The sequence below is a fragment of the Microtus pennsylvanicus genome, chromosome 10, assembly GCF_037038515.1.
Source record: "Microtus pennsylvanicus isolate mMicPen1 chromosome 10, mMicPen1.hap1, whole genome shotgun sequence".
In the NCBI taxonomy this organism is placed as follows: Eukaryota; Metazoa; Chordata; class Mammalia; order Rodentia; family Cricetidae; genus Microtus; species Microtus pennsylvanicus.
The window spans coordinates 6,361,350-6,387,277 of NC_134588.1; the positions used below are offsets into that span (position 1 = coordinate 6,361,350).

Consider the following 25,928-nt stretch of genomic DNA (forward strand, 5'->3'; position numbering starts at 1 on the left):
CACATTCGTGTATTATGTTGGATGCTAAAAACAGATTTCTACACCATATTTGTCTAAATATATATATGTATATTTTTGATTGTAGATCACCTGCCTGAGTTGGGCTCTCTTCTCCTTGCTTCTGGCAGTGTTCCCACTGATGCCTGTTGTGGGTAGAAAGCCAGACATCTCTCTAGTGTATGTACAGCATTGTTTTCCATTTCAGTAGAATTTGTCCTCTCCTGACACTGTGACATTTAAAAACAATTCTCTCTCTCTCTCTCTCTCTCTCTCTCTCTCTCTCTCTCTCTCTCTCCTTTCTCTCTCTTTCTCTCTCTTTCTGTGTGTGTGTATGTGTGTGTGTGTGTCTGTGTGTGTGTCTGTGTGTGTGAGAGAGAGAGAGGTGTTTGTGGGCGCCAGCCATATATATGTGGGTCTCCATGAAGGCCACAGGGGGATATGAGACTCCTTGGATCTGAGCTTGTGGGTGGGAGCCCCCTTATGAGGGTGCTGGGAACTGAGCTGACATTTTCTGGAAGAGCAGGAAGTGCCCTTGCCTACTGAAACCACCTGTCCAGCCCCAATACCGTAACACTTTAATTCACCTTAATCTTGGTCATAAGTCTAACGTTGCATGGATAAACTTGAAAATACTAATGTAAAATTACTTGTTATAATCTCAGCCAATTACCTGCGAGGCATGATCTCTGTGAGATGCTACCAGACCTTCACAGGCAGTGAAAGTGCATCAAGATTTCCTGTACTTTGGATGTTATGGAATCTGCAAAAATTTTAGTAACATGTGAACATGTTCTGTTGCTGAAGTGTTAACCTCTGAGTGTGTCCATAGCAAATGCCATTGACAAATTCAAGTTTGTCTTATTTGAATTAAATTATTTTTACTCATGGCGGGGAGGAATCTCTTTTTTAAAAGCTTTACATTTATTTTGTGTTGTCTTGATTTTATTTTAATTTTTAACATAATTCTTTATTAATTCTTTGGGAATTTCATATCAGGCTGTGTACTCTTGTTCACCTTGCAGTCCTTCCATGTCTGCCCCTCCCCACTACAACATAACCCCCAAAAAAATTAAAAACAAAATGAAACAAAAGCTACTTTTCTCCTTGTCTTGCCAAGACCTCATCAATCATGCCGGTGTCACCGGGATCTGCAGTGTGTCACACAGTACACCCTTGTAAATTGTCCGCTGCAGTAAGTTTGATCTGGTTCAAGGCCTCTGGAACACCATCATTACTGGATCCTTATTGAAACTGGGCTGTCCTGCTGCTGCCCTCAGTCATAGGGATCCTGTGGTTATTGCTCTCTCCAGCAGGTCATACACTAGGACTGCTTCCTCAGGCAAGGGCCTGAACCAGCTCTGCTAGGCCATGCCATTTGGAACAGATGCCCATGGTGAGGGTGGGGATAGCTCTCCCATGGGAGTGCAGGGCCAACTCTCCTTCTCCAGTGTTCAGCAAGGGGCAGGGCCATTGTTGACTCATTTTGTTATGTCTGCTGAACTAGGAAGCAACCCTGGGACCTGTACTTGCTAGGAAACTTTTCTATATTTATCCATTCAAACTGTGCAGAAAAAAATTCTGTGTTTTACATATGTTCCCAATGTTGATGGTACATGATGTACCAAGTGAGGAGGACAAATGTTAGAAACAATTGGCTGCCTTTGCCATGTGTGTGCATGTCCTTGTGTGTCTGTGCTTTACTATGTTGTCTTTGTTTCATCTAACTGCTGCAGTTTCTTTCTTTTAATTAATTAATTAACTAATTTATTTATTTATGGGTGGAGCCTGTGTATGTAGTCCAGGCTGGCTTCAAACTCAGCGTCCTGCCTCAGCCTTCTGAGTACTGGGATTTAGGCATGAATTCCATCCCCCTCCATTCTTCTTGTTATAAATCACATAAATCACCGTCGTTGCTTACATCTGAGCCCTCTGGGCATTTTTTTTTAATGTTTTGAGACAAGATATCTCTGTATCTCTGGCTATCCTGGAACTTGCTTTGTAGACCAGGCTAATTTTGAACTCAGAGATTTTCCTGCCTCTGCCTCTGGAGTACTGGGATTAAAGGTATGGGCCACCACTGCCTGGTTCACTCTGGGAATTTTTAAAAGGAATTTTAACCTTTACTATATGAGGGTGTATCTTTTTTTTAACAGTTGGAAGATTAATTGAATATTTTAAAATGATTTGTTAATTTAAGAAATTATTTTTTATTAATTTTTTAAAATATTTATTTATTTATTTATTATGTATACAATATTCTGTTTGTGTATATGCCTGCAGGCCAGAAGAGGTCACCAGAACTCATTACAGTTGGTTGTGAGCCACCATGTCGTTGCTGGGAATTGAACTCAGGACCTTTGGAAGAGCAGGCAATCCTCTTAACCACTGAGCCATCTCTCCAGCCCATAAACATATTTATTTACATCCTGCTGCAGTTTCTCCTTCCTTCTCTCCTCCCAGGCCCTCTCCTCACACCCACTTTGTTCTCACCCCCAATTCACTCTTCTTCTGTTTCTGTTTAGGAAAGGGTAGGTTTCCCGTGAGTATCAACAAAACATGGCATATCAAGTTGCAGTAAGACTAAGCACCTCTGCATATATTAAGACCGTGCGTTGTGACCCAGTATGAGGAGTAGGGTGCCAAAGCCAATAAATAGTCAGGGTCAGCCCCTGCTCTTGCTGTTCAGAACTCCCACAAGCGGGGTCTTCTGGTGTCTCTGTAAAACCCTTTCCTTCCTTTTGACAGCTGTGGTCCATTTGTCTTGCTCAAGCAGTTTGCATAGTTAGGGGGAAGTTATAATATGCTGAAAGAAAAAAATGCATAAATGGTCTCTGGATATTTGCCACTTGTACATTCCACTAAAGGCTGACTCAGAAAACAAATACATCTTCTAAAATGTGAAAAATCAAATTTGTGGTTTTGAAAATTATCGTGTTTCTCTCTAAACTTGATGTAAGTTACTATTAATGTTAAATTTATGTTTGCTTCCTATAATTATTTGCAACTTATTTTATTCTTAGTTCAAAGAGGAAGTTCCATCTCCATTTGATCTCTCACAACAACTCCATCTTCTGATTGCAGAAACAGATACGTGAACCATTTAAGCATAAAGTAAGAAGAGCAGATAGGTGTATAGTGTCACCATCAGCTTCCTGAGAGCCGAGCGTACCAATGCAAAGGAGTTGCCAATGAGTAAAAATGCAATTAGTTTTTGAAAGAAAGAGAAAAAGCAAACATTTTTTCTGAGTTTTATTATAATACATCTTAAAGTGTTACTGTCTTATGATTCTCAGAGATCATTTGAAAAATTAAAACAAACAAATGTCTACCATGTTCTTCACCTATATCTAACCATGCATTTACACTTGCTTATTTCTCTAACAAACTCATTTTTTAAGTTCTCTTAATTTGAGTTCTACATTGTATCTTGAACATACTTTAATTAATATTAATCAAATTTTTATGAAGAAAAAAATGGAGCTAAGATTCCTTGATTTTAGTCACCTGTGATTTCAGTGACCATCTTCCTGATGGTCTAGAAAAGGAAATTAGCTACTTCATCATCTATAGGATACGTGTATGGTGATGTATTCCCTCAACACCTTTGGGACCACTGCCCTACCTTATAGCCATGCCAGCTGAGAGATACCAGGACCAGTGACAGGAAGGAGCTATTGGCCTAAGGGGATGCTGTGTGAGTGAGTCTCAGAGTTAGAATCTGCATGGCCCATGAAGACAGTCATTTGTTCAGTTTTCTTTATATTCTCTGTGTGTTTGCAGTTAGAGAATGACACGGATGACTTCGAGTGGTCACAATGAGCCCTGTCGTGTGCTTGTCCTATTTCCCACCATTCCTCTGCCGGCTTTACTACTGCTTCCTGTGGATTTAGTCAGAATGCTTGAGAGTTCTGCATTTGCACAAAGTGTCTCTTGTTTTCATATACTGTCGGTAGCATGCTTCTTTAGAAAAGTTTTAATGTGAACTATGTTTTGAAACAGCATGGGTGCGGGCTTGCTGCTTCTTCTGCTGTCCCTGGCTGTTATAACAACTCTCAGAAAAAGAAAAACTACTTTGGCAAAGGAGGAGCTGCTGGTGCTTCTGTTACAGGTCAGTTCCGGTTCAATAGTATGTCATACTAGCCGTATAATAAAGTGTCTCTTCCCGTTGTTATGCTCTGTTACACGCCTGTGTTCCTATCACTTAGCACTGTCACCTGGGAAGGAAGTTTTCTGTTTAAGTTTTAGCACACAGAAATAAAGCTAAATAGCAAAAGGTCAGTAAGACATAGCCAAAGATTCCCAGAGCAGCAGTTAAGGAGACTTTAGGCCATCTTTACTAACCAAACATGAGCTATAAGTTCTTCCTCTGCACGGAGATTCTGTGCCATCCCCACATATGCCAATTTGCTTGGAGGTGACGGCCCGGGAGATGGCTTGAGGTTGGTGCCAGCTGTGGTACAGCAGAAAGAACATTAACCTCAGTGTTTTAACATTTGTTGGTGCCCAGATATTCTGCTTACATGGTGTATGATTTTCAGTAATTTAATGCCAGCTTGTGTTTTTATGTCAGTGTAGCAAATAGTTAATGAGACTGTAAAAGATAGAGATTACATAGTACCATATTTCATAAACTGATATAATTTTATATATAAGAGTAAAAAGCACTTTTTAATAGGCTAATAATCCTCTTTAATATTTTTTGTTTTCAGCAATAGGCTTTATTTCTTATTTTAAGATTTAAATGTATTTGTTTTTATTATCATTTTCTTTATTCTTGAGAATTTCATACATATTAACAATAAAATATAATTATATCAATTCCTAATTTCCTCTGTCAGCTACTCTCATGTCCCCATGAATATGTTCCTCCTTCAGTTTTATGCCTTCTTTTTGTTGGTTTTCTTTTTTAGCATTTTATACATGCCTATAATATGCTTTGGTCAAAACCACTCCCCTTTCCCTCCCTTTCAATTTCTCCCTTATCCCCCAACACTATTCTTTCCAACTTCGTATGTTTGCTTCTTCTTCTCCCCCCCTCCCCCCCCACAGGGTTTCTCTGTAGCTTAGGGAGTCTGTCCTGGAACTAGCTCTTATAGACCAGGCTGACTTCTAACTCACAGAGATCTGCCTGCCTCTGCCTCCCAAGTGCTGGGATTAAAGGTGTGCACCACCACCACCCAGCCATATGTTCGCTTCTTAAACCCACTAAATTTACTTTCTACTACATTCCTGAAGAAAACTGACTATTCATCCTCCAGAAGCCATCAGTTGCCAGTAACTTCTCTGAGAGGGATGGGGCTTTATGTGCTCCCCGCCCCGTGTGTGCTAGGATTTTGGCTGGCTTGATCTCCTGCAGGCCTATGTATGCAGTTGTGAATTCATGTATGCAGTGGTGCTGTCATATCTGGCATTTACCTCTGGCTCTTACAATCTTTCCATCCCCCCTTCACAATGATCTCTTATTCTCTGCATGTTGACCAAGCGTACACTGTATTGATCTCCATAACTATAAAAAATAGTGCCTGTGATGAGTGCTGAAAGATGCTCTGCTGTATGGGTATAAAGATGAAAATTTAGGGGACGGTTAGTATCCATTTAACAGAATAATAGTGCTAGGCTCCAATCTAGGGCCTGTGACCTCGCCAGTCCAGGTTTTTGGTCCAGTTAGCAATACAAGGAATGAGCTCTTGTCAAGGAGGGCAAGTCCAAGCAGAAAGTGGCTGGTTACTCCTATATTTGTGCAACTATTCCACCAGTGGGCCTGAATCGCCAGTCTCATCATTATTCAACTGGAAGGGCACACAGCTGGGCAAAACTTTGCTTGTTTTTCTCCCCCAATAACATGCATGGCACCTTCCTGCACTGTAAACGCTAGGGAGTTGGGATGCAGCTTCCAGGTTGGTGCCACTTAACTTCTCCATGTCCTATGACTCACGTGTGTGGAGTCTTCAGCAGAAACCTTACCATTAAGCTCAGGAGGGTAACTGAAAGCTATGGCGATAGCCTAGAATATTATTGAGAAGAGTCTGACCAACAACTTGAGTACCCTCCCTTGGCCCCATACTGGTTTCTTGACATCTATTGGTACTCTAATTTAAACATACATATCCAAAGAATCAAATCGATCCTCCAGATATAGGAGACAACATGCAGTATTTGTCTTTCTGGGTTTCAGGTATCTCAGAATGATTATTTTCCATTCTATCCATTTACCTATGAATTTCATAATTTCATTTTACTTTACAATTGAATAATATCCCATTATGTGTATGTAACACCAAGTTCATCTAGTGCTGTACTTAGATGTATGGGTATCAGCTTCCAATAGCTCCCCAGCTGGTGGCGATGCCTAGAGACCACCTCCCCCATCTATGCCATAATGTAGTCTGGCTTGCTCTTGTGCAGGTAATTGTAGCGCCGTGCGTTCATGTGTGCAGTAGTCATGGCCGTCAAATTCAGCAATCGTAAATTGTGCTGTGTATTTCTTACCCTTTCATCTGTTAGCAGCCCTCCAGCTTCTCTTTCCTAGCAATTAGAATAGAGTATCAGTGAACATGGGTATTCAGGTGGCTTTGTAGTAGGACATAAGGTCCTTCAGGTGTATGCCCAAGAGAGGTACAACCGGATTATATGTCAGTTCTGTTTCTAGATTTTTAGGAACTTCCAGATTGATATCCAAAGTGTCTGCAGTAGCTTACATTCCCACATGAGTTTCCTCTTCACCGCTTCCACATCAGCTCTTCTCTCTGCCCTTTAATGGATAAATAACCTTATCTGCAGCTCTAACAAAACTGTATGAGCCTCCTCAATGCTTTCTCTCAGAACAAAGCAGTGTGAAATAAAAATGTACCATGCTTAAAAGGCATAACAAGTTACATTCATTCTTGGAGAGCAATATTCAATGCATAAGTAGACAAGAAATTCTTTGTAAACATCCTTTTGAGCCTACGAACATATGTTTCATTATAAATGGCATACTTACTGGCTTTCCTCTAAAGCTGGGGTAGTTTTGACAGAATCTGCCTACAGTAATGAGAGCTTTGACAGGAGTGTGTGTTCCTAACTCTCACTCCGGGAGGGAAAAATATGATGCTTAAGTCCTTATATGCTTTGTTAGAAACACTCCTGAGTATTATATAACTCCATTATAAAGTTCTTGCATTATTTTTAATAATTTGCTTTAATTCCTGTGCTGCCTGACATGTTTTATTGATGCCAAGGCTTTTTTTTCCCTTCTCATTTTGGCATCTCTGAATTTAGAATACGTCTGTCTTACTTAGGGTTTCTTTTGCTGTGAAGCGATAACATGACTGTGGAAACTCTTATAAAGGAAAGCATTTAATTGCGACTGGCTTACAGTTTCAGAGGTTTAGTCCATTATTGTCATGGTGAGAAGCACGGCAGCCTGCAGGCAGACATGGTGCTGGAGAAGGAGCTGAGAGTTCTGTCTTGATCGCACTAGTCATGATGTGAGACTTCAGAGCCCGCCTCCACAGTGACACACTTCCTCCAACAAGGTCACACATCCTATTAGTGCTACTCCCTATGGAGGCCATTCCTATTCAAACCCCCACAGTGTCGTGTAATAGAAAGAATTGTCTTATTCACAGCACTTTTTGTATCTTAATTTATGCCACAAGGAGACAAAATAAATTCATTTTATCTCTACAATTTCATGAGACCACTGATGTAAACTCTAAGAGCTTATTTTCTTGTGGTCATACTTTAGCTAATTTCTTTAAAATGGTAATCAGTTCACTGGTTCAGGGATCATTAGTCATTTTTCTATTTAGCTGGATAATATTTTTGCTTGTCATGAATATGGAATCTGTTAAAAGTGTTCAAGTCTAGCACATCAGCACAAAGGGAGACAATGCATAAACTAAGGGAGAGACTATACTGAATAAAGCAGTTTTTATGAAAACAGACGTCAAGCTGACGCCTCCGATCCAGTAACTTGTAATGAGCACTTACACTGTCTCAGTTCCCAGGGCCAGCAAAAATGTGTTGAGTAAATAAATGCATGGATATTGTGTCCAGAGGAACAGAGGTGGGAAAGGCATTAAACTTCACACTCTCTCTATTTGTTTTTTTTTTTTATTGAAAGAAAAAAAAATTCCTGCCTCCTCCCAACCTCCCATTTCCTTCCCCCTCCTCCCACTCTTCTCCCTTTCCCCCCACTCCTCTCCCCCTCCCTCTCCAGTCCAAAGAGCAGTCAGGGTTCCCTGCCCTGTGGAAAGTCCAAGGTCCTCCCCGCTCCATCCAGGTCTAGGAAGGTGAACATCCATAATGGCTAGGCTCCCACAAAGCCAGAACATGAAGTAGGATCAAAACCCAGTGCCATTGTCTTTGGCTTCTCATCAGCCCTCCTTGTCCGCCATGTTCAGAGAGTCCAGTTTTATCCCATGCTTTTTCAGTCACAGTCCAACTGACCTTGGTGAGCTCCCAATAGATCAGCCCCACTGTCTCAGTGGGTGGGTGCACCCCTCGTGGTCCTGACTTCCTTGTTCATGTTCTCCCTCCTTCTGCTCTTCATTGGGACCTTGGGAGCTCAGTCCAGTGCTCCAGTGTGGGTCTCTGTCTCTATCTCCATCCATCTCCAGATGAAGGTTCTATGGTGATATGCAAGATATTCGTCAGTATTGCTATAGGATAGGGTCATTTCAGGTTCCCTATCCTCAGCTGCCCAAGGAGCTAACTGGGGACATCGCCCTGGGCACCTGGGAGCCCCTCTAGGTTCAAGTCTTTTGCCAACCCTAAGATGGCTCCCTTAATTAAGTTATGTGATTCCCTGTCCTCTATCTAACCTTCCTTTATCCCAATCATCCCATTCTCCCAAGTTCCCCCCATTCTCCCCTTCTTACTTTTCTTTCCCCATCTCCCCTTACCACCGTCCCACCCCACTACCAAGTTCCTAATTTTTTGCCTGGCAATCTTGTCTACTTCCCATACCCAGGATAACAACTATATGTTTTTCTTTGGGTTCACCTTCTTATTTAGCTTCTTTAGGATCACAGATTATAGACTCAATGACCATTATTTGTGGCTAGAAACCAATTATGAGTGAGTACATCCCATGTTCCTTTTTTTGGGTCTGGGTTACCTCACTCAGGATAGTGTTTTCTATTTCCATCCATTTGCATGTAAAATTCGAGAAGTCATTGTTTTTTTTACCGCTGAGTAGTACTCTAATGTGTATATATTCCACACTTTCTTCATCCATTCTTCTATTGAAGGACATCTAGGTTGTTTCCAGATTCTCTATTTGTATAATTTAAGAAATGTTCAACAGATGCTTCTAAATAGAAACATTGATGAGGTACGCTGTAGTGCTCCTGAGAGTATGTGTGCCTCATGCCATCCTCAGGCAAGTCTGGGGCTCAGCATGCAGTGTTAGCTTATAGCTCTGGAGCACAAGAAGGAAGCCTGATCCAGTTCCAGCATTTCAGCCATGTTCCAGTTTTCCTCAGAGCACAAGAAGGCAGCCTGATCCAGTTCCAGCATTTCAGCCATGTTCCAGTTTTCCTCAGAGCACAAGAGGGCAGCCTGGTCCAGTCCCAGCATTTCAGCCATGTTCCAGTTTTCCTCAGAGCACAAGAGGGCAGCCTGATCCAGTCCCAGCATTTCAGCCATGTTCCAGTTTTCCTCAGAGCACAAGAAGGCAGCCTGATCCAGTCCCAGCATTTCAGCCATGTTCCAGTTTTCCTCAGAGCACAAGAGGGCAGCCTGGTCCAGTCCCAGCATTTCAGCCATGTTCCAGTTTTCCTCAGAGCACAAGAGGGCAGCCTGATCCAGTCCCAGCATTTCAGCCATGTTCCAGTTTTCCTCAGAGCACAAGAAGGCAGCCTGATCCAGTCCCAGCATTTCAGCCATGTTCCAGTTTTCCTCAGAGCTTTCTCAGCATTTTCTTTCTAATGTGTCACCTTTCCCTGCCTACTCTTTACTAACCAGTTTGGTGTGTGTTTTCAGATGCTGAGTACAGTGTTCTCTATGTATGTTGTATACAGTACCCACCACAGTCTGCTAAAGAAAGAAGGCCTGCCTCTTATGAATCAGATTGTGAGCTGGGCCACGTTAGGTAAGTGGCCCCTCGAACCAAATTGGAAAAATTTATATTCAGTCTCTTAACTTAAAAATGATACCTTTATGTCTCTGTTGAACTGAAAGAAGCAGTTTTGATGAAGGAAAATGTAGCCAGCTATTATTTCTATTTCTTTATGGAACTGACAAAGAAAAGTAGAACTTTCATGAGTACACATAGATTAATAGGAGTTACTTGATAGAATATTTATGGCTTGATGATTGGATTGTGGACTTATGTACATCTAATAACATTTCCCGAGTAATTCTAAAAGAAGTTGTTTTTGAATATTCCATTCTGTATATGCAATGAAAGCAACACACAAACAAAGGACCTCCTACACCAGTATTGTTTAAATTTGGTTTTGTTATGGAATATCTTGTTTCTCTGTCTTCCACAACTCTGACATATGGTGAAGTCATTCCTTCCTGATCTTGATGTACCAGGTGGCACACTACAACTCTAGATGCCTGCTTCTCTGACATTAGACATTATCAATGTCTAGAGCATCTGTTGTCTTTGAACTGCGACATAAATGTCAAAGAAACAAGTTGCTGAACATTAAATAATACATTTTATTTCATGAGAAAATAATAAATTATTTATTTGGGAGTTGATATAGTGATTTGATTTGGATAAAGTTGAGAAAATCTGAGTTATTTAACCCATGATATAATTTTAATTATATCATGTAATTTTAGTTAAGAATGTAATCTCTTTGTTTTCTTACAGAAACCCTGGCATTGTATTAAAGATCATACAAAGCCTAAATTGCATGAGTGGTGGTGGGTCTCTTGGGTCTGAAGAGCTGACACAGGACTCTTCTTTTCTTGCAGCCTCCTCATTGGTTGTGCCGTTCCTGAGTTCCACAGCTCTCTTTCAGCGACTCTCCAGCATACTTCTTTCCTTGATGCCAACCTACTTGCTTCTGAGTACAGGGTATAAATTTTTTTCTATTTAAAAAAAATCTTTTTTTTGGAGAATTTCCTGAGTACTGTTTTTCATTATTTCTATGCCTTACTTTCCCCCTCCAACCCCTCCCATGCCACCTCTCCTTCCTAAGTTCATGACATCTTCTAAAATTATTATTGTTGCACATATATGTATAAACTTTTCTTAAAATATAATTTCACAGTTGCAAATTTTAAATGCTAAACTGACTTTTCTCCTTTAGTAGATAAGCTTTGGAAATAAGAATGTTTTCTAAATATTGAAGAATAAATTATAAATATTTTATGTTTTTTATGTGAGTAGGTAAAAAAGGCTGCTAGTTAGTTTCCCAGCCGCTTAACCCCGAAATAATCACACAGAAGTTGTATTAATTAAATCACTGCTTGGCCCATTAGCTCTAGATTCTTATTGGCTAATGCTTACATCGGAATTTAACCCATCTCCATTAATCTGTGCATCACCATGAGATCATGGCCTACCAGCAGTTTTAGCATGCCTATCTTTGGCAGTGGCTCCATGGCTTCCTCTTGACTCTGCCTCCTTCTCCCAGCATTCAGTTTAGTTTTCCCTGCCTACCTAAGTTCTGCCCTGCTATAGGTCCAAAGCAGTTTCTTTATTCATTAATGGTAATCACAGCATAGAGAGGGGAAATCACACATCAATAACTTGATCTAAAATTTTGTTTTATTTTTCCTCATAATTTTCATAGTATTGTCTGTTATTTCTTTTTACTTGTAGTAATTGCTGAAATTTTATTTAATTATAGTATTAGGAAATCCTGATGAATAATGGCAGAGTTTTAAATCTGAAGAGTTTTTTAAGAATGATCTTTATTTTTGTTGGATTTTTTTTAATTTTTTTTATTGATAAAAGGAGAATAAAGAAAAGAAAGAAAAAAAAACAAATTTCCACCTCCTCCCAGCCTCCCATTTCCCTCCCCCTCCTCCCACCCCTCTCCCTTTCCCCTCACTTTTCTCCCCCTCCCTCTCCAGTCCAAAGAGCAGTCAGGGTTCCCTGCCCTGTGGTAAGTCCTAGGTCCTCCCCCCTTTGTCCATATCTAGGAAGGTGAACATCCAAACTGGCTAGGCTCCCACCAAGCCAGTACATTGCGTTGGATCAAAACCGCGTGCCATTGTCCTTGGCGTCTCATCAGCCCTCATTGTTCGTCATGTTCAGAGAGTCCAGTTTTATCCCATGCTTTTTTTGGTAACAGTCCAGCTAGCCTTGGTGAGCTCCCAGTAGATCAGCTCCACTGTCTCAGTGGGTGGGTGCACCCCTCGTGGTCCCGACTTCTTTGCTCATGTTCTCCCTCCTTCTGCTCCTCCTTGGGACCTTGGGAGCTCTATCCAGTGTTCCAGTGTGGGTCTCTGTCTCTATCTCCATCCATCGCCAGATGAAAGTTCTAGGATGATATGCATGATATTCGTCAGTATTGCTCTAGGATAGGGTCATTTCAGTTCCCTATCCTCAACTGCCCAAGGAACTAACTGGGGGCCTCAGCTTGGGCACCTGGGAGCCCCTCTAGGGTCAAGTCTCCTGCCCACCCTAAAGTGGGTCCCTTAACTAAGAATTGTGGTTCCGTGCTCCCCTATCCAACCTTCCTATATCCCGATCCTCCTGTTTCCCCAAGTCCCCCCTCCTTCCCTTCTACCTTTTCTCTCCCCATCTCCCCTTACCCCCATCCCACCCCACCCCCAAGATCCCAATTTTCTCCCCGGCAATTTTGTCTACTTCCCTTATCCAAGAGGATAACTATATGTTTTTCCTTGGGTTCACCTTCTTACTTAGCTTCTTTAGATTCGCCTATTGTAGACTCCGTGACCCCTATTTATGGCTAGAAACCAATTATGAGTGAGTACATCCCATGTTCATCTTTTTGGTTCTGGGATACCTCACTCAGGATAGTGTTTTCTATTTCCATACATTTGCATGCAAAATTCGAGAAGTCATTGTTTTTTACCGCAGCGTAGTACTCTAATGTGTATATATTCCATACTTTCTTCATCCATTCTTCCATTGAAGGGCATCTAGGTTGTTTCCAGGTTCTGGCTATTACAAATAATACTGCTATGAACATAGTTGAACAAATGCTTTTGACATATGATAGAGCATCTCTTGGGTAAATTCCCAAGAGTGGTATTGCTGGGTCGAGGGGTAGGTTGATCCCGAATTTCCTGAGAAACCGAAACACTGACTTCCACAGTGGTTGCACAAGATTGCATTCCCACCAGCAATGGATGAGTGTACCCCTTCCTCCACAGCCTCTCCAGCAAAGGCTATCCTTGGTGTTTTTGACTTTAGCCATTCTGACAGGTGTAAGATGATATCTCAAAGTTGTTTTGATTTGCATTTCCCTGATTGCTAAGGAGATTGAGCACGACCTTAAGTGTCTTTTGGCCATTTAAACTTCTTCTGTTGAGAATTCTCTGTTCAGTTCAGTGCCCCATTTTTTAATTGGGTTAATTAGCCTTTTAAAGTCTAGTTTCTTGAGTTCTCTATATATTTTGGAGATCAGACCTTTGTCTGTTGTGGGGTTGGTGAAGATCTTCTCCCAGTCAGTAGGTTGCCTTTGTGTCTTAGCGACAGTGTCCTTTGCTTTACAGAAGCTTCTCAGTTTTAGTAGGTCCCATTTATTCAATGTTGCCCTTAATGTCTGTGCTTCTGGGGTTATACTTAAGAAGTGATCACCTGTGCCCATCTGTTGTAGGGTATTTCCCAATTTCTCTTCTATCAGGTTCAGTGTTTTCGGGCTGATATTGAGGTCTTTAATCCATTTGGACTTGAGTTTTGTGCATGGTGATAGATATGTGTCTATTTTCATTCTTCTACAGGTTGACATCCAGTTGTGCCAGCACCATTTGTTGAAGATGCTTTCTTTTTTCCATTGTATACTTTTGGCTCCTTTATCGAAAATGAGGTGTTCATAGGTTTGTGGGATTAAATCCGGGTCTTCTATACGATTCCATTGGTCGACTTCTCTGTTTTTATGCCAGTACCACACTGTTTTCATTACTGTAGCTCTGTAATAGAGTTTGAAGTCAGGGATGGTAATGCCTCCAGACAATCCTTTATTGTATAGGATTGTTTTGGCTATCCTGGGTTTTTTGTTTTTCCATATAAAGTTGATTATTGTCCTCTCCAGATCTGTGAAGAATTTTGATGGGATCTTGATGGGGATTGCATTGAATCTATAAATTGCCTTTGGTAGAATTGCCATTTTTACTATGTTGATCCTCCCAATCCAAGAGCAAGGGATGTCCATCCATTTTTTGGTATCCTCCTCAGTTTCTTTCTTCAATGCCTTAAAGTTCTTGTCAAATAGATCTTTCACTTCCTTGGTTAGATTTAGCCCAAGATATTTTATGCTGTTTGTGGCTATCGTGAATGGAGAAGCTTCTCTGATTTCCCTCTCTGCTTCCATATCCTTTGTGTATAAGAGGGCGACTGATTTTTTGGAGTTGATCTTGTATCCTGCCACATTACTAAAGCTGTTTATCAGCTGTAAAAGTTCTTTGGTGGAGTTTTGGGGGTCGCTTATGTACACTATCATATCATCTGCGAATAATGAAAGTTTAACTTCTTCCTTTCCAATTCTAATCCCCTTGATCCCATTATGTTGTCTTATTGCTATTGCTAGAACTTCCAGCACTATATTGAAGAGGTATGGCGAAAGTGGACAGCCTTGTCGTTTTCCTGAGTTAAGCGGGATGGCTTTGAGTTTCTCTCCGTTTAATTTGATGTTAGCTGTCGGTTTGCTGTATATAGCTTTTATTATATTTAGGTATGACCCTTGTATCCCTAATCTCTCCAAGACTTTTAACATAAATGGATGTTGAATTTTGTCAAATGCTTTTTCAGCATCTAATGAAATGATCATATGGTTTTTTTCTTTCAGTTTATTTATATGCTGGATTACATTGATAGATTTTCGTATGTTGAACCAGCCCTGCATCTCAGGAATGAAGCCTACTTGATCATAATGGATAATTTTTCGGATGTGTTCTTGGATTCGGTTTGCCAGTATTTTGTTGAGGATTTTTGCGTCGATATTCATGAGTGAGATCGGCCTGTAATTCTCTTTCCTGGTTAAGTCTTTGTGTGGTTTTGGTATCAGAGTAACTGTAGCTTCATAAAAGGAATTTGGTAATGACCCTTCTGTTTCTATATTGTGGAATACATTGAGGAGTATAGGAATTAGGTCTTCTTGGAAGTTCTGGTGGAATTCCGCATTGAACCCATCTGGCCCTGGGCTTTTTTTGGAAGGGAGGTTTTTGATAACAGCTTCTAATTCTTCGCGACTTACAGGTCTGTTTAGATTGTTCACCTGGTCCTGGTTTAATTTTGGTAAATGGTATTTATCTAAAAAGGTGTCCATTTCTTTTACATTTTCCAGTTTAGTGGCATACAGGCTTTTGTAGTAAGATCTAATGACTCTCTGAATTTCCTCTGTGTTTGTGGTTATGTCCCCCTTTTCATTCCTGATCTTATTAATTTGCGTGTTCTCTCTCTGCCGTTTGATTAGTTTGGATAGGGGTTTATCAATCTTGTTGATTTTCTCCAGGAACCAGCTTTTTGTTTCATTGATTCTTTGTATTGTTTTCTGTGTTTCTATTTTGTTGATTTCAGCCCTCAGTTTGATTATTTCCAATCTTCTACTCCTCCTAGGTGAGTCTGCTTCTTTTTTTTTTTCTAGAGCTTTCAGGTGGGCTGTTAAGTCTTCAATATGTGCTTTCTCTGTTTTCTTTAAGTGGGCACTTAGTGCGATGAACTTTCCTCTTAGCACTGCTTTCATAGTGTCCCATAAGTTTGAGTAGGTTGTTTCTTTATTTTCATTGAATTCAAGGAAGACTTTAATTTCTTTCTTTATTTCTTCCTTAATCCAGGTATGGTTCAGTCGTTGACTGTTCAGTTTCCATGAGTTTGTAGGCTTTCTGGGGGTAGCATTGTTGTTGAATTCTAACTTTAATCCATGGTGATCTGATAAGACGCAGGTGGTTACTAATATTTTTTTGTAACTGTGTAAGTTAGCTTTGCTACCGAGTATGTGGTCAATTTTCGAGAAGGTTCCATGAGCTGCAGAGAAGAAGGTATATTCTTTCCTGTTCGGGTGGAATAATCTATAGATGTCTGTTAAGTCCATTTGCTTCATTACCTCCATTAATTCTCTAATTTCTCTGTTAGGTTTCTGTTTGATTGACCTGTCCATTGGTTTGATGGCTGCCTTGAGTTTTAGTAATGTTTCTTTTACATACGTGGGTGCTTTTATATTAGGGGCATAGATATTCAGGATTGAGACTTGATCCTGATGAATTGTTCCTGTTATGAGTATAAAATGTCCCTCTCCATCTCTTCTGATGGATTTGAGTTTGAAGTCAACTTTGTTAGAAATTAGTGTGGCCTCACCTGCTTGTTTCTTAGGTCCATTTGTTTGATAAACCTTTTCCCATCCCTTTACTCTGAGTAGGTGCCTGTCTTTGTGGTTAAGGTGTGTTTCTTGTAAACAGCAGAATGTTGGATCCTGTTTTCGTATCCAATCCCTTAGTCTGTGCCTTTTTATAGGTGAGTTGAGCCTATTGACATTAAGTGATATTAATGACCAGTGGTTGTTAACTCTGGTCACTTTTTTAGTAGTAGGGTTTGTGTGTTTCCCTTCTTTGAGTTGTGCTGGTGAAGGGTCTCTAGATGTCTGAGTTATTGAGGTCTTTGTTGGACTCCTTGGTTAGTGATTTTCCTTCTATTATTTTCTGTAAGGCTGGATTTGTGGCTACGTATTGCTTAAATTTGTTTTTATCCTGGAAAATTTTGTTTTCTCCATTTATAGTGAACGAAAGCTTGGCTGGATATAGTAGTCTGGGCTTGCATCCATGATCTCTTAGTTTTTGCAGTACATCTATCCAGGACCTTCTGGCTTTCATGGTTTCCATAGAGAAGTCAGGTGTAAGTCTGATAGGTTTACCTTTATAAGTAACTTGGCCTTTTTCCTTTGCGGCTCTTAATATTCTTTCTTTATTCTGTATATTTTGTGTTTTGATTATTATATGGCGAGGGGATGTTTTCTTTTGATCCAGCCTATTTGGTGTTCTGTATGCTTCTTGAACCTTCATAGGTACCTCTTTCTTCAGGTTGGGAAAGTTTTCTTCTATAATTTTATTAAGTATATTTTCTGTACTGTTGAGCTGCACTTCTTCTCCTTCTTCTACTCCAATTATTCTTAGGTTTGGTCTTTTTATTGTGTCCCAAATTTCCTGAATGTTTTGTGATGAGAATTTGTTGGTTTTGCTGTTTTCTTTGATCAGTGTGTTTATTTTCTCTATGGTATCTTCAGTGTCTGATATTCTCTCTTCCATCTCTTGTAATCTGTTGTTAGTACCTGTCTCTGTCATTCCTGTTCGTTTACCCAGATTTTCCATCTCCATTCTTCCCTCGGTTTGTGCTTTCTTCATTGCTTCCATTTCATTCTTCATGTCTTGAACCGCTTCCCTAACCTGTTTGATTGCTTTTTCTTGTTTCTCTTGGTTTTCTTGTGTGTCTTTGAGCGATTTATTCATTTCCTCTACCTTTTTGTTTGTAATCTCTAATTGTTTATGGCAGTTTTTCACCTCCTGTTTAAGGTCCTCTATTATTTTCATATAGTTAACTTTTGAGTCGATTTCTTCTATTTCTTCAGGAGTAGGGTGTACAATTCTTCTTATTTCGGGATCCCTGGTTTCTGGTGGTGTCATGTTGCCTTTCAGGTTGTTGGAGGAATTCTTGTATTGGCGCCTTCCCATCTCTTCCTTCAAATGGAGCCAGGAGAGGCCTGGTCTCTTGGTCCAGTCTTTGCTGTGATTGACTCTCTGGGTATATCTCTTCAGTGTAGAAGTAGGAACCGTTCCCGACCCGATGGGATTACTCAGCAACTAAACAGGGCCGCCAGTAGCCCAATGATCCAGGGCCAACAGGATGAATGGAGCAAGGGGGGGGGGGTTACCATGAGCTCGCAGGAAGCCTGGCGCCAGAGCTGAAGGTGCCCGGCTCCCTTACAGGGGACCCTGAGGCCTGCCCGGTAGGCAGGCACTCACCACTCTGGGTGGGTCGCCTTAGTTTAGGAGCTTAAAACTGTACTTGAGCACTGGTCCTAGCATACAGCAGGGCAGAGTTGGGGAGGGGTGCTGGGGGGGCTGGGTTGTGCAAAAGAAAGACAGCCCTGCAGAAGGAGCTGGGGGAGGGGGTTTGTGCTCTCTTCCGGGACAGTCTGCCCCTGGATAGCACACACTCACCCGTCCTGATGGGATTCCTCAGCAACTAAGCAGGGCCGCCAGTAGCCCAATGATCCAGGGCCAACAGGATGGATCTGTTGGATTTTTTAAATATATTTTCCCACAGTGGTACGATCTCTATTCTGATAAGTGATTGGAGTATACAGCTAGAAGGGAAACAGAAATTTGTCTGTAACACAAAACAGCATCATTTCTTCTTGTTGTACTTAAGAAAAAAAGTTATTTTGTTTTAAAACCTATTCAAAAGCAGAAAAGCCTAGTTCCCAGCATCACAACTGTCTGTATCTCCAGCTCTACATGATCTAGTGCCCTCTTCTGGCCTCTGCAGGAACTTGCATGCATGAACACAGACTGGCAGGAAAACATGCATGCATATAAAAAGAAATCTCTTTTAAACATTACATTTTTTCCTTTTGCTTTTGGTACAGGATCTCACTGTATAGACCAGCCTTCCCTGGAACTCACAGAGCTCTGCCTGACACTCTGCATCGAGTGCTTGTATTAAAGGCGTGCACAATTAAAACAGAATTGAAATTTTCTTACAAATAGATTTAAACAAAGAATCTGGTGGGTTGATTTGCCATGAACCCTGAAACATCACTTTAAAATTTAGTGAAGGCAGTTTTATAGTTTCCATGTTGACTTGAAGGGAAGAATTCTTGCCTTCCAGATACACACTCCAACTGAACTCAGTGTGTAGTCCCAGCTAGCTTCAAACTCTTATTTCAGGCTCCTGAGTATGGACATTCCAGGCATGTCATTTGAATTTGATTTTGCTAGTCCTTCCTTACATCCTATGAGGATAAAGAGTTTTTACTTTAGAACAAATGATAAGTAGGAGAGAAGAGCTGAGTAAATAGCACTGATAGTTTAAATTTTGGCTAATATATGGTATCTTGACCCAAATTAGACTCAGCCCAGTATTCACCATGATGCTATCAACAGGTTAGGACCATCTAGCGTCCAAGGCCTGAGTCACTCTTCAGGAATTTTAGCCATCCTAATTAAGTATTACAGAGACATTCTGAAAGCTCTTGCCGTTGGACCTTAGCATCCCATGTGATCTAGACTTTGAGAAGTGGGGCGGGCAGTAAATCCCCTCTCACCAAAGGTCCCACCATATCCTGTTTTTTCCATTCTCCCTGACTGACATTTGTGGGACACAGCTATGAACATATAACATGGACACCATGGAAACTTTCCTTCGATGCTTAATAAAGAGATCTTATGCTGAGCTTGCTTTGAGATATGCAGTTTTTAAATAAGTCTTGAAGTGTGTGAGAATCTAGTTGCTCTTATTCAATAGTGATAAACATAATTGGAGACACTTTTCATTTCCCCACATTACTGCTAAAATTTTAGAATAATTCTATTAGCAGTCTTTACATTAAAATATGCAAATGTTTTTGTTTTACATAATAAATTAAAGGATAAAATTCCCTTTTCTGGGGATGATATTGTTCTATTAAGAGGACACACTTAGCTTGACTGTGGTGGCGTACACCTTAATCTCAGCACTCAGAAGGCACAGGCAGGTGGGTCTCTCTGAATTCAAGACCAGCCTGGTCTACAGAGTGAGTTCCAGGACAACGAGGCTACTCAGAGAAACCCTGTCTTGGAAACAAATCACACTTAGGGGTTTGCTTGAGAAAGTAAGTATTATAGAATAAAGAAATATGTGCTGATTTTTTAACAGTCACTTAGTAATGATTTGACCTTTTTGGGGCTAAAGGAATGTGTAATCAATTTTAAAGAAACGGTGGAACATGCCTCAGGAGGCGGAGGCAGTGATTTTGAGTTTGAGACCAGCCAGTGCCATATAGCAGGAACCTGTCCTTTGAAAACCTTTCCCTGTTGTTGTGATAAATACTCTGACAAAAGCAACTCAGGGAAGGGGTTAGTTCCGGACCACAGCTCCAGGGTGTGGTGTCAGAGGCTGCACCACTGTTCAGAGGCATCTGTACCCACCAGCAGAGCCGTGACAGCATGCTAGTGCTCATATTACTTATACATTTTGTGCAGTTCAGGGTCTCCTTCCACACAATGGTACTTCCCACAGTTGACATGGTCAGGATAATCCCTGATATACATGCCCGTTTCCCAGCTGTTTCTAGATTCCATCGGGCTGACAATAAAGACGAAGATTCCACAGGGAGTGTAGAAGCCTCTGTCTAATGCACAGAGGTCTGGCTTCAATTTTTGGCAGTGAAAAAATTCAATTAATAAAAAAGAATAAAATATAAATCTTAGAAATAGACCTGGATTAGAAACAAAGGAGTATAAGGAAGAAAGAAAGAATAGTTTAAGCTTGTAGGTAAAAAAAAATTTCTTAATATAGAGTGATTTATTCTGTAACTTACCCTTGAGACAAGTTTTATAATAATACATAATGAATAAAAGTGTTTTTAATCATCAATTTAATGGTCTTTGAGAGACCCTCAAACAGATTATCAAAATTACATTAGTTTATTTTAAGAAAATCAAGATCAGGAAAGTTTGTGCCTAAAATCAGAATGTCACTGCTGACTGTGACCTCACTAGTGAATGCATTAGAGAGCCATCACTCAGAGTCCAGGTTTAGCCTGGGAAAGGGTCTTAAAACTACGTGTTCTAGTCACTCAGATTAGTACAGTTTCTAGGTTTCTTATCAGTTTTGCAAATCATGTAGTTCTTCACTGTTTTGAACAAAATAGAAGTTTCTCTGTATAATTCAGTGAATATTCAGCATAAGAGATTCTTAGAATAAATATAGCTTTATTGTATTATAGAGTAATAGTAATCTTAAATTCTAACAATACATCCTTGATTTAATGAATAAAAAGTCTCATTAGTAATCAGCCCTGAATTAATTTTATGCAAATGAAAGCTATTACAATTCTTGAAAATAATTTGTTAAGTTGTTAAATATTTCTCTTTGAAATTTTGTTTACATTATCCCTTTCCATAGCAAAATATAATACAAATCTAAATGCATTTTGAGCCCATTCCAATCTGCCCAGATGCCAAACGAGCAGATTGCAATTTAGGGCTCAGTATTTCATTACATTCTCTTAGTCCACAATGACATTTTATTGGTCTTTCCATATTAATTTAGATTTGCTGGATGTATATGAAAAATTGTCTCAAGAGGTAATGTCTCTTAGGGGACTGTTTCTCTCTGATCTTGTCTGCAATTTAGAAAGGGCCAGAGCTCTGAAGTACTGAGTGATTCGTGATTGTGTATTATTAGAAAGAATGACTTTCATACACAGCTGAATCTGTTTGTAAAAGTCTTGGTGCCGTGGGGCTGTATAGATGACTGGGCAGTTAAAAGCTCTGGTTGCTTCTTCTGAGGACCCGGTGTCAGTTCCCAGAATATATATGGTACTAACAACCTTCTATAAGTGCCCTCCTCTGGCCTGCTTGCATACTAAACATGCATGTAGTGCATCCATGTTCATGCAAACAAAATCCTCATACATAGAAAATAAAAATGGACAAATATTTTCAAAGTCATCATCTGCCTTTTCCTAGGGAATGCACCTTCTTGATCTGATTAGTCCAGTTTTTGTCTTTCACATTTCCAGTATCCTGAGCACTGAGCAGACACACCCAAGGGACTATTACTGTACTGCAGGCCTGCAGTGCAGCTGCTCATGGCTATAAAATAAGAATCGTGTTTTGTAGTTTTAACAGTAAAAACTGGAAAGTTGATTTTGTGGGTTAGGAAGTGAAGAGATTTTGAATAATGGAACTGGGTTGATGGTTATGAAACTGGCTATTTCTGTGTTTGAGTGTTTGTGAGTTTAGATAGTTTTTGTATGGTTTTTACAGTGATGTATGAGGTCCATTAAGCATGAACTTTTTTTTAACAAAACGTTCTATTTGTTTTAAGGACAGTGCTATTTTATATCACCAACAAACTACAAGAGATGTCATTTTATCATACCCTTAGTAATGCTATTTTTCCTTCAAGTAAGAATGCTAAATGCAATTTTAATGGGCTTTAATGACTGCTTTGTACTGTTTCTGTCCATTTTGCTAATGATATTTTCTCATGTATATAGTCTATACTCATATCCTAGGACATCCCATATTCTAAACACAAGGTGATTGTATGTATTTCTTCAAATCTAGATGTTTCTGCCCAGTCTTCAGTATTTTACCGTCATGGCAGAGTTGAAAGCGTTTTGTTTCTTTTGCACATTCATATCTGGGAATAGTGTCATAGGGCCTAGAGTGGTGAAAAGTGAAGCAAAGTTACTTATGTCTTTTTGTTGTGTAGCTTCCAATAAAGTTAGTTATTCTTTCAGAACCACTTCATGTGAGCTAGACTTGCATAGTCGCCAGACTCCGTTCATAAAGTAGGCGGAGTCTAAACGTGTTTGTGTGACCAAAGCAGCATGGGAAGTGCCGCAGTGGAGCATGTGGGGATCTGGAGGTGGCGCACTTAGCCCAAGATAGAGCAGAAGCAGTCTTGAAAAGGCTTGGCAGTGTGAAAAAACCTCCATTCATTCTCTCTCTCCCTCTCTCTCTCTCTCTCTCTCTCTCTCTCTCCCCTCCCTCCCATCCACCCTCTTTCTTTCCTTCCTCCCTTCCTTCCTTCCTCCCTCCCTCCCTCCCTCCCTTCCTTCCTTCATTCCTTTTTTGTTTTATGTCTACTGTCTTCCATCTTACAGAGGTACAGGTACATTTGTAATCACTTTCCTGTGGATATGCAAGACCTTCACACCTTTATTGCCCCCTTCTGTAAACTTCTTTACAGTAAGGCTCATAGTGCATATACATGATTTTTCTTAGAATTAATGTTCTTATATTGTGGCTTATGAATGGTTCTTATATTTTTGACTCATAACATCAGATGGTCTTCCACTATACAGTGTTTCTATCTATATATGTAGTATGGGAATCTATTTCAGTTTACTCTTCTCAACTCTGTTTTTATGTTGACAAACATGGCAAGTACATTTGGCATCTCATTTTTGTTTTGATTTCCATATCAGTTACTGATATAGTCAAACATATTTTCATGCATTTGTGGACCCTTTTATTTTCTTATTATGGGTTTGTATTCCTGTATCAAACTTACCTTTTAGGAAGCTGGGGATATTTGTCTTGCCCTGATACATATATTAGTGTTTGTACCTCCCACGTTATCTTTTTTACCTTTGTCTTAGCATTTTCTTTCTTTTATGAATAGCTGTTACCTTCTTTGGGAATGGTTTTAAATATTTCCACTATTTTAAACATGTATCTCAAAATTTAATTAAGTTCAAAACAAGATACTGTTAAAGTTGAAATTTAAATGTATGCTTCTCTACTTTTGTCTGGAGAACTTAAAAGATTTTGAGTATTACGTCAATTATTTTTAATGTTTATTTCATGTATATGACTGTTTTGCTTTTACATATATGTACTGTGTGTGTACCTGGTACCTATAGAGACCAGAAGAGAGTAACAGATCCTTTGGATCTGGTATTACAGACTATGGTAAGCCACGATGTGGAACCAAACCTGGGTCTTCTTTAAGAGCAACAATTGCCCTTAGCTGCTGAGCCATCTCTCCAGCCGCCATCACAATTATTTTAAGAGTGAGTTCTGGCTTTGATTTTCAGCCTTCTCTGTTAATGTTTTCATCTCTGTGTTCTCACTTCGTGTCTCTTAGGTATGAAGCTCTCTTTCCGTTAGTGTTGTCCTGCTTGATGTTTGTCTGGATACACATGGAACAAGAGACCCTACAACAGCCTGGCGTTCCCTGCAAACAGAAGGTAGCCATCCAAACAACTGTTGCTCTGTTTTAAAACATTCTCTGCACTATGACAGTGTTACACTGGTATTTTGTCAAAAATTCTTTCTTCCTAGAAATCAAGCAGTTTAAAAACTTAGCAAATTTTACTTGTGTTGATAATTAAGGTCAACAATTATACATAAAGGAAATTTTCATTTATAACAAAATACAATTGTACAGTTTTGTATGACATGTATATGTTGTGGTTTTCCTGGAAAATTATTAAGAATCAGATTAACAAAATATGAACAGGGCAAGAAACACATCTCCTGGATAAAAGTGCTGGATGCTTGGCTCGCACACTTAGTGGGAGAAGTGGAGAGCGGTGTCTGCACAGGCATGCTGTGGCATGCGCACGCAGTAACTGTCTCCCAGCACGTGCTCGCACACCTGGTTTACCTCCAGGTTTCCCTTTGACGGTAAACTCAATCATACGGTGCTCTTTGAGTGCCCATTGCTGTTTCTCTAGCCATGATAGTCCAAGGTGCTTATTCTGTCATCTTCGTGGTGTTGGCCTCCGACTGTATCTTCCACAGTTTACACACTATGCTGTGCCTAGAACTGGACAAAAGTCAACCACTTTTAAAAGGGTTGTCCTCCTGAGGAGTTAGAAGGTTATGTGATGTCTCTTACCTGTTGTAAGTAAGGTGACTCTGAGACATTGGTGACGCACCGCTCAGTTTACTGAGGTTGGATGAAGAAAGATTGAGCGCTTCTGTGCTCCTCCGCCCTTACCTAGCTCCGGCTGCCTCCCAAGAGGTGTTGTTCATTCAGAATCACTTCACAGCGCAGAAGCAGTTGTGCTGCTGTGTATGTGTGAAAGCAGTGTGGTGGATCAGTGTAAAGAGTGAAGAATTACCGTAGGCAGTATTTCAGGAGAGGGAATCACTGCATCGCTCTCAAACCCTACTTTTAACAGACAGCAAGGCCGTTTGTGTTCAGAAAAGAAGATCGCAGCACCCAGTACTTGCTCTTTATTTATATCGAGTATGGCAATGGGGAGACTTCTCCTTTCAACTCTCTTTTGGCTTCTTTTCCGGGGTTGGGAACCTAAACAAGAGTGTCTCCACAGTATTGAATGGTGTGACTTTCCCTTTTTTATCAAAGACAGAAGTATTTTGTTTTTATAAGGGAAAATAATAATTTATCTGCAAATAGAATTAGCAGGACAAGTAAGAGAATAAATGTTTACTTTGTAAAATATTTTTAATGTTATATAACTGACCTAAGAAGACAAGAAAACTAATAACTGTGGTCTCTGAATAGCAGTTTGAAGGTGGAACATTTATATAGGGTAGAAAGGAGACCAACTCTTACTTCAATGACATGATGACACTACAAGTCCACTTAGCATGTTTTTAACATGTTTTCCTTCCAGTGAATTCTATTACGATGTCATTAAACTATCTCACTGTTGTGGGTTTTTTTGTATTTGTTTTTTATGTAAGCACAGTATAAATGATTAGCCATTGTTAATTTGTCTGTAAGTTTGTAAGCTAAATACTATTGTTTATTAATGTATTTCTTCCTGCCTCTCAGCTTGGCAGCATTCAGTTCACCTGTAACACTGATATAGCTCAACTTCGACTGCTCGATCCGGATGACATCCGCAGGGCCTTTTTCCTTGTATCCTTTGTTGGGACCTGTAACATCTGCCAACCCCATTTTAATAGAGGAAGATGCTGTGGAAGGTGTTTTTTTTTTTCTTACGTAATAGTGGTATTTTTATTAGAGGCCGGTTAACTCTCTATTCAACTTAGGTTTTCTCACACGCATAGTTCTCATCATCATTTGGAGAGGATGGATGGCAGGCTTTTAGGTCAGGGGTGGACAGAGTTCTTGCTTAGCATGCACCAAGCCCTGGGTTCAA

At 40.1% G+C, this 25,928-nt stretch overlaps 1 protein-coding gene across 3 annotated transcripts in view; it reads left to right on the forward strand.

The window, feature by feature from the left end:
• The window catches only part of Pign (phosphatidylinositol glycan anchor biosynthesis class N), a 129,299-nt gene that overhangs the window by 69,233 nt on the left and 34,138 nt on the right, over positions 1 to 25,928 (forward strand). For all 3 annotated transcript variants that reach the window (XM_075987647.1, XM_075987648.1, XM_075987646.1), the window contains 6 exons: positions 86 to 177; positions 4,000 to 4,108; positions 9,970 to 10,078; positions 10,918 to 11,020; positions 23,936 to 24,038; positions 25,598 to 25,684. In XM_075987647.1, coding sequence (XP_075843762.1) covers positions 86 to 177; positions 4,000 to 4,108; positions 9,970 to 10,078; positions 10,918 to 11,020; positions 23,936 to 24,038; positions 25,598 to 25,684 — 603 coding nt within the window. The remainder of the gene's footprint in view (positions 1 to 85; positions 178 to 3,999; positions 4,109 to 9,969; positions 10,079 to 10,917; positions 11,021 to 23,935; positions 24,039 to 25,597; positions 25,685 to 25,928) is intronic.